The sequence below is a fragment of the Sitodiplosis mosellana genome, unplaced genomic scaffold (assembly GCF_009176505.1).
Source record: "Sitodiplosis mosellana isolate CC-2019 unplaced genomic scaffold, AAFC_SMos_1.0 Smas_scaffold_1, whole genome shotgun sequence".
Lineage (NCBI taxonomy): Eukaryota > Metazoa > Arthropoda > Insecta > Diptera > Cecidomyiidae > Sitodiplosis > Sitodiplosis mosellana.
The window spans coordinates 20585941-20597339 of NW_022595244.1; the positions used below are offsets into that span (position 1 = coordinate 20585941).

The following is an 11399-nucleotide window of genomic DNA, read 5'->3' on the forward strand; positions in this document are numbered from 1 at the left end:
CAAATATTTTTCGTTTGGCCTATTTCGAAGGAAGAATACAACTCTCTAGGGACAGAAAAACAAAACTAAATTTCAAAGCGAATACGAGCATAAATTCAATGCTCAAAAAGATGTTAATCAACAGTATTTTATTATGATATAAAAAATAAATGATTTTCAATCATTTTCTCTTCTCTAAAATAGTATTCTCTTGCACTTTGAACAGAGTTTTAAAAACAGGGATTTCTCTTTTGATCAATATAGATATTGTCTAATGTGCTACAAAAAAAAATAAGTGCTAAGTAAAACCTAATAGCTGAATGGACGAGATTTCAAAACCAGAAGAAGGAAACGACTCTTCAAATGCCGCGCCATGAATATTGTTGCGAACGCTTATGAATATTTTAATAGAGTATTCGTGCGGTTGTCATGGTATTTGGTGAGTCGCTTCTTCCATAGGTAGAACATTTGTATAATTTATTTCAATCAAATTCATAACAAATTGTTCAACAAAAAGCGGCCTCGATAAAATCACTGCCTGAGGCAATGCAGTCGGATGCAACGACAATCTTCGAACCGGTCATTTTTTCAACGAAGTTAATTGCAGCCAGTTCCGCATATGTGATGCCGCCGATAACAAAGCAGAAAATCGTTCTTGGCTTGAGTGGGAAAAAGTCTCGGATTTCACCCTTCTTCACGCCAGCCACTATCCCTGGAATGCTGAGCTTAGATTGCTGAAAACAGCGATGGAATATGATTTGTTCGGTGTGGCCAAATTTATCGGCAAAATCAAAAACTGATGATGCGCTGCACAATAAATTTGCCAATTGTGCGATCAATGGAATATACGATCCATTGAACACATAGGATGCATCGACCGGATCACGACGATCCGTTGAATTAGCATCGGTTGCTTGATCAACACTTGCATTGGTTGGCAACAGTTTCATGCGATTTGCCTCGATTTGGAATGCATTTTGCCATTTAAGCGAAATATTGTTGAGTATTTTGGTTTTCGCTAAATTCGGAAGATCTGGAAATAGTTTGGCGGTGGCCAAATGCGAAAATATTGGTAAATGTTGATAACCAAACGCATTTAAATAGTTTGTCATGAATGTGGAAGCTTCGTCTGCATTTAGCCCGCACGTCAAATGCAAAAGACAAATGTATCGTAGCGAATTGTATCGATGCGCATCGGTGGTGAGCAGTTCTAGGATTTTTTGAAATGTTTGTTTTTTATTCCGATTGTAGAGCATCGATTCTTCCATTGTTTGCAATTGCTCGAAATTGCCGCCAAGTTCATTGACAATATTTTCACATAATATCAAATGCTTAAAGAGTTCTTTCTTTTGTGACGTGACTTTCGGTAATATTTTCATCACAAACTCATTCATCTCACCAATTTCCATGCCTTGAATATTCCGACCTTCCATTCCCAGCGCCTTTGCCTGTGAACTGAGCAAACTAATTGCATCGCTAAAGTGTTTGTATCGATTTTCATGGTAAATACCATCAACGGAGTCCATCAAGCGAAGATTTGTAACCGCTTCTTTTTCATTTGTCGTTTCGTTTTTCGATTTACTTTTCAAAAAGTGCAATCTTTCACTTTGGATACGATTTTTGTGTTCGTCAATTTGTAGTGTGCCCGCAACGGAGCGAAATATTTCGAGCAAAAGGCCTGAATAGACGACTGGCGTCAACAGAGCCGAAGCGTAATCTTTATTCCGGTCCATTATGATCATGGTAGTAAAATCGGATTTCTCTTCGGGTGGTGCGTTCCGAAATCCTTCAATTTGATCGATCATATTGGCCACTTTGGCAGCATTTTCCCCGTAAGTTATCAACAACGATGGACGACGACACACCATGTTAAAAATGCGTAAACTGTGCGCTATTGATGGCAGTAAACTTGTATCCTCGCGAATGAACACTTCTTGAAACAGTTGTGGAATTTCGAGGCTCAATGCACCGCTGTCGATTGTAATGAAATCCCAATTGAATCGATGCATTTCCACATAACCGAAAAGACCTTCTTCTTCGAGCACCACTTCGAAACTATGCAGTACTGTTGGCAACACTATCACATGAAATGGCTTTGTTCCCATGTCCGATAATTGCTTTTCCGTCTGCTGATGACCATTTATTGCGTGGATTTGATCCAAAATATATTTAAACGTTATCAAACTGGATGAAATGAAGTAAACAATCGTTGATTTTCGCTGCGGTGGATTCTTCGAATCAAACTTATATATCTTATTAACTCCATTTGCGCTGAAAAATTCAAACGACAAATTAGTTTTACCATTCATATCACGGGTAAATCTTCAAGAAAAACGAACCGTAACCAAGATGCTCCACAAATGTGTTCCAATGGCTTAATAAGGCACGTTTCGATAACTATATCTTTTTGACTGTCCGGAATTGAACACAAAATATTCTGCAGCTTCTCTTGGGCAATTTGCCGGAATCCCTGCAGTTTCTTGTCTAACGTAAAATCCATTTTATGTGGTAAAATAAAAACAAAACTAGACTTTATGACAATTTAAAATGAAGAAAAAATAAAAGAATTTCATCGCTTAATTGTTTACGTTTTCCAATTAAATCGGTCATGACATTTAATGACAGTGACGTTGCAATGAACTGGGGAAAACTGTTATACACTGAAATGTCAAACTAGTTGACAATACAAGGCACGTTGTTTTCGCTGTAAATCGACATTTGGAGAGGAAAAAAAACATTTACCAATCGTTTCTTTTTAAATTCCGTCGAAATGGGCAAAACTTCGAAAGATAAACGTGATATTTACTATCGACAAGCCAAAGAGGAGGGCTATCGAGCTCGGAGCGCTTTCAAGCTATTACAAATCGACCAAATATTTCACATTCTTGATGGTAAGTGGCTATATCTGATATGTTTAAATTCGTTCTTAATGAATCAATTCCAAATTTCAGGTGTCAACCGTGTCGTTGATCTGTGCGCGGCACCTGGTAGTTGGAGCCAAGTGCTATCAAAAAGATTGTACGAGAACAGCCCGAATAAAGACGATGTAAAAATTGTGGCAGTTGACTTGCAGGCGATGGCTCCATTACCAGGTGTCAAACAGCTTCAGGGCGACATCACCAAACTTAGTACCGCCGAAGAAATCATCGCATATTTTGACGATAAAAAAGCTCAGTTGGTTGTATGTGATGGAGCACCAGATGGTAATTTATTCACATCGAACCTTTTCAATCTAATGCATAGGACAAATGTATAGCTTTTAATTAAAACTTTACTCTTCTTTAGTCACCGGTCTGCATGATATTGACGAGTACATTCAATCACAACTTTTGCTCGCAGCTTTAAGTATTACCACTCACATTTTGATGGACGGTGGAAAGTTTGTGGCGAAAATATTCCGAGGAAAAGATACAAGCTTTCTCTATTCGCAGTTGCGTGTGTTCTTCAAAAAAGTATCGATCGCCAAGCCAGCTTCCTCGAGAAATTCAAGTATTGAAGCATTCGTGGTGTGCGAAGATTATTCGCCACCATGTGGCTACGTTCCACAGATGATCGATCCAATGGTCAATGACGTTCAGGTTAGTGCTGAGCAAACCGATTCGCCAGTCAATCGTTCCATCGTCCCATTCGTAGTTTGTGGTGATTTGAGGAATTTTGACTCGGATATGTCATACAGTTTGAAAGTAAGTGATAATCGTAAGTGATGGCTTATCCCAAGATTATACAAACGTTTGATTCAAATATGCGTTCTACGTTGTTATTTTCAGAGCGAAGATGGCAAAGAATACGAGTATAAAGAGGTGGTGCAAAAACCCATTTCACCGGCTTATAAAGAGATTTTGGAGAAAACAAAAAATCTATCACTTAAACATCAAAACTATTTGATTAAAGAAGAGGCTAGTGCTTTTCAGGAAAATGAATAAAACAAAATATTCAGATTTTAGATTTTTCATGTGTTTTTATTGACTTGAGTAAAGTAAATTTTTCTATTTTTCATTATCTATTTGACTTTTTTCAAAAAATTATTTTTAAATTGTGTTAAATTTAGATCAGTAAGTAAAACGTGAACATTCAAATACTCGTTATTTTTGTCACAAATGTCGGTTTGTATAACCGCTGTATTTTTATAGAGCCAAGCAAGCTCTTCGCCACCCTGAGGTACTCGAATTATCATTTTCTTTCTGTTGGTCACTTTTAGGATATTTTTCTCGATCGCATTTATCAGATTTTCAACGCCCGAACCCTTGTGGCATGAAACGAAATGCATCGGCTCGGAAGTTTCATTCCTATCCGGCTTCTTTTCAAATGACTGTTTGCTTTCGTCCAGGTCTTCTACCAAATCACACTTATTTCCCACATTTATGATATTTCGGAATAGTTGACTTCTCTCAGATTCCGAACTGTACATGAGTTGGCGGAGTGTTCGTTCAACATGTTGCCTTTGGTCGGCAACATTAATGTGAGCAACGTCTTGTACGTGGATTATCAAATCCTGCGAAAAAAAAATTTAATAAAAAACGATTAGAAAAATTATTGAAACTACGACAAAATGTTTCCATTTCTCAATTGTTTATATCAATCCAAAATAGAAAGCTTCCCTTACCGCCATCATTGCATCTTCCAACGTTGTGATGAAACATTCGATCAATTCTGTCGGAATGTCGGACATAAAACCAATTGTATCAATGTAAATGACCTGCAGATTGCATGGAAGTCGGCCAGCATGCGCTGTGACATCAAGCGTAGCGAAAAGTTTATTCTTCGGTTCTAATTTGTCCTGGTTTGTAAGTGCTTTTATCAGAGATGTCTTTCCGGCGTTTGTGTAGCCGACAACAGCCACAATGGGATATTCCTTACTAAGTCTTCTTTTGCGAACCATTTTTCGATGCTCTCGAATATGTTCCAACTCATTTTTGATTCGTCGCTCTCGGGTACGAAGCATCCTTCTCTGCGAGTCTGTCAATTTTGAACGAGAAACAGCACTGTCTTCCGTTCCCAAATGATGCCATATATATGGCAGTTCAGCTAGGGCAATTTGTAATTTTGCCTCACGACTCGTTGCGTGTGCGCTCAATATTTGAATGACTATGGAAAATCGATCCATCACCGGCACTCCAAATAGGGCTTCCAAGTGAATTTTCTGCGGCTGATCCAACTTGCTTACACTCACAAAAACGGCACTAACCTTTTGATCGATATCTCCATTATACATTTTCACTCGTTTTTTCAGCTCATCCATTTTTCCACGTCCAAAAAACGTACGTAGCCCAAATCCGATCAATGGTACTTTTATGCTTTCTGTAATGTTCCATGTGTCGAGCGATCGTATCAAGTCTTCAGCTTCTTTTAATTTAATATCCGGTGAAACATTCGATTTATTTGGACCCCATTTTACATAAGGCTGAATCACGAAAACATTCTCTTCACATTGTATACTTTTGCGCATACCGAACGCTTCATGCAGAAGCGCATTATATTCGCTGTAAATGGGATCAACAGAAAATGATAATTCATCAAAGCAAATCAATGATTTTGTTCAAGACTCTTTTTTTTTACCTATTTTTCAAAGCCACTCGATCTTCGGTGTTTTCAAGTTCATCAAAACCATCTTCATCTTCAGCTTCTTCATTGTATTTTTTTGATGCCGTTTTTGAATTTCGTCTTCCCTGAATGCCAGATGTAACATACTTTTGGCGAATATGCAAAAGTTCACCGCAATTTGAAGCCAATGGATATTTGAATTGTCTTGCATTTAATTCGATCTGTGCTGCCCGACGCAGATAAGTGTAGGTTAAAAAACGAGTGCTTAAGTGTCTTAACATTTTCTGATTTTTTCTTTTTTTTCTTTGGTGACGGTTGGTTTTAATTCTCCACACGTGGATCACTTTTAGCTTTAGGAAATTTCTCAAAATAATTTTTTGTGATGAAATAAGTAGCAGCGGACGCTAAGCTTGTGGATATAAATAAGGAACCGGCAACCGGATATCCAATTCGATTTCTGAGTGGTTTTTGCAAGAAATGCGATGTTGAAAATACTTAAAGAAGAAAAACAATTGGCCAAATAATTTAAATTGTAAAATCCAATCGAATCGAACCTACCGAACCAAAATGAAGCGAGTCCAGTCAACGCACTGCGCCCATAACATTCAACTAATGGATCAAAAATTGGGTTTGTATTTTGGGATTTTTTCGAGTCATTCATAATTTTCAGTTCAATTTTTATTTGTCTTTCACATGAGAAACGAAAATCACCAAGAGACACTGATTAACACTCAAGACTCGAATTGGAATAAATGTTTGGTTATGTTATGAAAGTGACAGAAGACCAAAGTGGTATAAACACTGGAACAGCTGATAATTCGAGCAGTAACGTTTATTCAGCGATAAGATGTGCGAAGGCCCTAAAAACAACAACAATTGACAAATTATCAAAACAAGTGATCTACATCACAAATATTGGTCTAATCTCTGCACAAAGTCGCATCAGATTTGAATTAAAATTTGGCTTTTCTTCTGGTTTTCGAAATTGAAATAAAATGTTTTACACGAGATTTTCTTCAGCAAAACGGTATGAATAAAAATTATTTGGAAATAATTTAAAAAATTTCAAGAAAAATTTTGATTGAAGGAAATGCGATAGAAAATCAAGCATGAAAAAAGGAATACGTAAATATGTGATGACGAAATGTGTTGTTTACACATCTGTGCTATAAATACTATGTGATATTGGTTTTGATGCTGACTTACATATAAAATTCATTTTACGATGTGATTATTTCAATAATAGGAGCTAAAATTAAAAAAAAAAAAATGGAAAATATCCAATTTCAATATTAATAACAATTCAAAAAAAATTCGATTACAGATTTTTAAGTGCACAGTCTCAGCCAATAAAGAAGAACATACAGAAGATTTTGATTGCAAATCGTGGTGAGATTGCGTGTCGTGTCATAAAAACTGCACGCAAATTAGGTGTACAAACAGTCGCAGTTTATTCAGATGCTGATGCCAAGTCGCTTCATGTGCACGAAGCCGACGAAGCGTATCACATTGGTCCAGCAGCATCCACACAATCGTATTTATGCAGCTCAAAGATTATCGATGTAGCAAAACGAGCTCGTTGTCATGCCATCCATCCCGGTTACGGATTCTTATCAGAAAGTGTGGAATTTTCTGATTTGTGTCAACGTGAAGGGATCATATTCATTGGTCCCCCAGCGTCAGCTATCCACGATATGGGTATAAAAAGTACGTCTAAGGCAATTATGGCAGCTGCCGGTGTTCCGATCATTAATGGATATCACGGAGACGATCAATCGAATGAAAAATTGCAGACTGAAGCACAAATAATTGGCTTTCCACTCATGATCAAAGCGGTCCGAGGTGGCGGTGGCAAAGGAATGCGAATTGCGAATACTGAAGCTGAGTTCATGGATCAATTGGAATCAGCAAGAACGGAATCGGCCAAGGCATTTGGTGACAGTTCGGTTTTGCTCGAGAGATACGTTCGATCTCCTCGACACGTTGAAGTACAAGTATTTGCCGATACCCATGGGAATGCGGTCTATTTGTTTGAAAGAGATTGTTCAGTATGTTTTTTTCATGTCTAAACTGAATGAGTTGTTTGAAAAAAAAAGGCACATTTATTCACAGGTTCAAAGACGTCATCAAAAGATCATTGAAGAAGCACCCGCTCCAGGACTATCCGAGGAACTACGAACAGAATTGGGATTGGCTGGTCAGTACTTAAATAACGAGCTAAACTTGCTACTGACTCAAAATCATTCCATTATCTTCCTTTTTTTTCTCTGCAGCTGTTCGTGCGGCAAAAGCAGTCGGGTATGTCGGAGCTGGTACTGTAGAATTTATTCTGGATAAAGAAGATTTATCATTTCATTTCATGGAGATGAACACTCGGCTTCAGGTGGAGCATCCGATTAGCGAAATGATAACGAATACGGTAAATTTTCTCATTTTTTTCTTTATCCCAAAGTGCAAACTTAAGGTGTTTTCCTGTATGATTGCAGGATTTAGTGGAATGGCAAATCAGAGTTGCATCAGGTCAGTTGAAGGAAGTGGGATAAGGATAACCAATTTCAGTTTCTAATCCGTTTGAATAATTATTAGGTGAACCATTGCCACTGACACAAGAACAAATCAAGAAACGTGGACATGCGTTCGAAGCTCGAATCTACGCAGAAAATCCGCGTAACGGATTTCTACCAGGGGCCGGCCCACTTACACATTTAAGCACTCCACTACCAAACGAATTTGTTCGTGTTGAAACTGGTGTTCGTCAAAACGATGAAGTATCTGTTCATTATGATCCAATGATTGCCAAATTGGTCGTTTGGAGCGAAACCAGAAATCTCGCGCTGAATAGTCTAATTGCTCGCCTACGAGAATATCACGTGAGTTTAATTCCACAGACATTTTTCCTTTATTCAAAATGTTATTCAATGCAATTTTTAACCCGTAGATCACCGGTCTCGATACAAATGTAAATTTCTTGATTGATTTGGCATCGCATCCATCATTCCAAGCCGGTGACGTTCATACTGGCTTCATTGATCAACATTTAGATTCGCTATTTCCTCCAATAAAAATCTCAGAGCAAACGATCAGCCAAGCCATTGCTGCGATTGTAACGGATGAAAAGATTGCTGAAACCAAACGGGCCATCGAACAAGGTTGTGAGGGTTCACCATTTGCAGCTTGCGATGGATTTAGAATAAACTCCTTTTTGGAAAGAGATCTCAATGTTGAATCAAATGGCCAAACGTACAAAATCCTACTCAAATATGTTCGAACAAACTATGAAATCCGAATCAACGATGGCGAATGGAAGCCATTTTCAGTTAAAACGGTTCAAGACCCAAATCCAAATCGTTTAAAACTGAAATTGAATTTGGACGGTGTCGAATCGATTTTTAGCGCCGTCATCAAAGATAATGTCATCGATATTTTTAACGAAGTAAGCAAAGTTGTTCACTGTAACACCGTGCCTTTTTCCATTAAATCGATAAATTTTCTTTGTTTGCAGAATGGCAAAAATGAAATCCGCAGAGTATTGCCAAAATTCCTGAAAGAGATTTCTTCTGAAGCTACAACGGCTGGTTCAAATAAGGCTGTATCGCCGATGCCAGGTATTTGCGATAAATTATTGGTAAAGGCAGGCGATCGTGTAGGAGCTGGTCAGCCGGTTGCCGTTATCATTGCCATGAAAATGGAATATGTATTGAAAGCATCCAAAGACGGTGTTGTTAAGAGTGTTAGTGATAAGCTAGGCAAAAGTGTGACTAAAGGCGAAGTAATTGTTGCATTCGAAGAGGATGAACCAAAACCAAAGAATTGATTATGTTTTTTGTTATTTTTATACGCATTCGTTTTTGCATTTACATGTTTTGTATTTAAAAAAAAAAAAAATAAAAAAATTAAAAAACAAACATTGATCAAAAGTTTACATTCAAAACGAATTTATCGTTTGGAGCAGCTATAGAACAGTTTTAAACGCATTCAATATTTGACAAATGCAAAATGTGAGGTTATGTTCACCATTGACATTTCATCGAAAACAAATATCAAGACCATGCGTTTTGCTTTGTTATTTAGCTGCTTACGGTACAACGTGTATGTTCTCTTGGAATAGAAATATAAAAAATAACAATTGAAAATGTCGTCAGACTCGGAGTACGATGAAAATCCATCGGATCAGCAATCGGAAGGCGAAAAAAATGGGGATCAAGAAAAACCCACTACATCAAATGGTACAGCAAATGGGAATGATATTGAAAAACCTGTTACTTGGACTGATTTGGTATGAAGAACTGTGAACAAAACATGCGTTGTTAAATTGAAATTCTAACTGAAAATTAATCTATTCAAAGGGTTTGGCCGAGCCATTGATTGAAGCAGTGAATGAATTGAAATGGAAAGCCCCTTCGAAGATTCAAAGTGAGGCAATTCCGGTTGCATTACAGGGCAACGATATCATTGCTTTGGCAGAAACTGGAAGTGGTAAAACCGGCGCTTTTGCTCTACCAATTCTTCAATCATTACTTGAGAATCCACAACGTTACTTCGCACTGGTTTTGACACCAACCCGTGAATTGGCATTTCAAATTGGTGAACAATTCGAGGCATTGGGCAGTTTGATCGGTGTGAAATGTACAGTCATCGTCGGTGGCTTGGACATGGTATCACAGGCACTTCAATTGGCAAAGAAACCACATATTTTAGTCGCAACTCCCGGTCGTTTGGTCGATCATTTGGAAAATACAAAAGGATTCAATCTCAAAGCCATCAAATATTTGGTTATGGATGAAGCCGATCGTATATTGAACATGGATTTCGAAGTAGAGCTGGAGAAAATTTTAAAGGTCGTTCCACGTGAACGCAGAACCTATTTGTTTAGTGCAACAATGACAAAACAAGTGAAAAAGTTGCAAAGAGCTTCACTCAAAGATCCAGTCAAAGTAGAGGTTTCGAATAAATATCAAACCGTTGAGAATTTGCAACAATACTACATATTCATTCCCGTGAAATACAAGGACGTGTATTTGGTACACATTTTAAATGAATTGGCCGGCAATAGTTTCATGATTTTCTGCAGTACTTGCAACAATACGGTGCGTACAGCATTGATGCTGCGTGCTCTTGGCATGGCTGCAGTTCCTCTGCATGGGCAAATGTCGCAGAATAAACGTTTGGCTGCGCTCAATAAATTCAAAGCCAAAAATCGTTCCATTTTAATTTCAACTGATGTCGCGAGCAGAGGATTGGATATTCCACACGTAGATGTTGTTATCAATCTTGATATTCCAACGGTATGCAACGGTTGATAGTTCACCCACCATCAACTATTCGATTGAATTAATTTTTTCGTTTTTCTCAAACAGCATAGCAAAGATTACATTCATCGTGTGGGTCGTACGGCTCGTGCTGGTCGCTCCGGTAAAGCAGTCACATTCGTTACACAGTATGATGTCGAATTGTACCAACGGTAATATTGAGTTTCATATATATGTATGTGTAAGGCGAAATTACTATACAATCTCATCAATGTTCTTTTATTTGATTTGTAGTATTGAACATTTGCTCGGCAAACAACTACCTCTGTATGCCTGTGAAGAGGATGAAGTGTTGGCATTGCAAGAGAGAGTCAGTGAAGCTCAACGAACAGCCAAGTTAGAGTTGAAAGATATCGAAGATAGAAAAGGTCAGAGGGGCAAAAAACGTGAAGGTGCCGAAGATTTTGACGATACGGAGCAGTTTATGGGGGCGAGAAAACGTTTCAAGGGACCACAAAAAAGTGGTGGAGGCGGTGGTAAAAAATTCAAAGGAAAACGTTAATCTGACGATTTAAACAAAATTAAAACTACCATTGAATAAAAATAAATAATAAATTCACCCAAATTTTT

At 37.9% G+C, this 11399-nt stretch overlaps 5 protein-coding genes across 6 annotated transcripts; 3 read left to right on the forward strand and 2 right to left on the reverse strand.

Moving 5' to 3' along the window:
- Positions 1–70: 70 nt before the first annotated feature.
- On the reverse strand, positions 71–2605 carry LOC129567492 (vacuolar protein sorting-associated protein 33B). Its single transcript, XM_055444460.1, has 2 exons — positions 2319–2605; positions 71–2250 (listed from the first exon to the last, which is right to left on the reverse strand). The coding sequence occupies exons 1-2, from the start codon at positions 2477–2479 to the stop codon at positions 486–488; spliced, it is 1926 nt and encodes a 641-aa protein (XP_055300435.1). The 5' UTR covers positions 2480–2605; the 3' UTR covers positions 71–485.
- Positions 2606–2662: 57 nt separating this feature from the next.
- LOC129577042 (putative tRNA (cytidine(32)/guanosine(34)-2'-O)-methyltransferase) lies at positions 2663–3922 on the forward strand. The gene is made up of 4 exons (XM_055463446.1): positions 2663–2870; positions 2931–3182; positions 3265–3662; positions 3747–3922. Exons 1-4 carry the CDS (start codon positions 2750–2752, stop codon positions 3900–3902), a joined length of 927 nt encoding a protein of 308 aa, XP_055319421.1. The 5' UTR covers positions 2663–2749; the 3' UTR covers positions 3903–3922.
- Positions 3918–6311, reverse strand: LOC129577037 (putative GTP-binding protein 6). Of its 2 annotated transcripts, none has more exons than XM_055463422.1 (4): positions 6079–6311; positions 5536–6014; positions 4583–5459; positions 3918–4471 (listed from the first exon to the last, which is right to left on the reverse strand). In XM_055463422.1, exons 2-4 carry the CDS (start codon positions 5799–5801, stop codon positions 3980–3982), a joined length of 1635 nt encoding a protein of 544 aa, XP_055319397.1. In that variant the 5' UTR covers positions 5802–6014; positions 6079–6311; the 3' UTR covers positions 3918–3979. The 2 variants fall into 2 exon arrangements, with proteins under 2 accessions (XP_055319397.1, XP_055319408.1); XM_055463433.1 differs by having other exon boundaries at positions 5536–5977; positions 6079–6293.
- On the forward strand, positions 6296–9425 carry LOC129577033 (methylcrotonoyl-CoA carboxylase subunit alpha, mitochondrial). The gene is made up of 8 exons (XM_055463406.1): positions 6296–6547; positions 6845–7568; positions 7633–7717; positions 7794–7939; positions 8007–8040; positions 8107–8390; positions 8459–8953; positions 9023–9425. The coding sequence occupies exons 1-8, from the start codon at positions 6516–6518 to the stop codon at positions 9332–9334; spliced, it is 2112 nt and encodes a 703-aa protein (XP_055319381.1). The 5' UTR covers positions 6296–6515; the 3' UTR covers positions 9335–9425.
- A 70-nt stretch (positions 9426–9495) lies between these two features.
- LOC129577055 (ATP-dependent RNA helicase DDX47) lies at positions 9496–11394 on the forward strand. Its single transcript, XM_055463487.1, has 4 exons — positions 9496–9796; positions 9867–10805; positions 10878–10981; positions 11064–11394. Exons 1-4 carry the CDS (start codon positions 9653–9655, stop codon positions 11329–11331), a joined length of 1455 nt encoding a protein of 484 aa, XP_055319462.1. The 5' UTR covers positions 9496–9652; the 3' UTR covers positions 11332–11394.
- Positions 11395–11399: the final 5 nt, after the last annotated feature.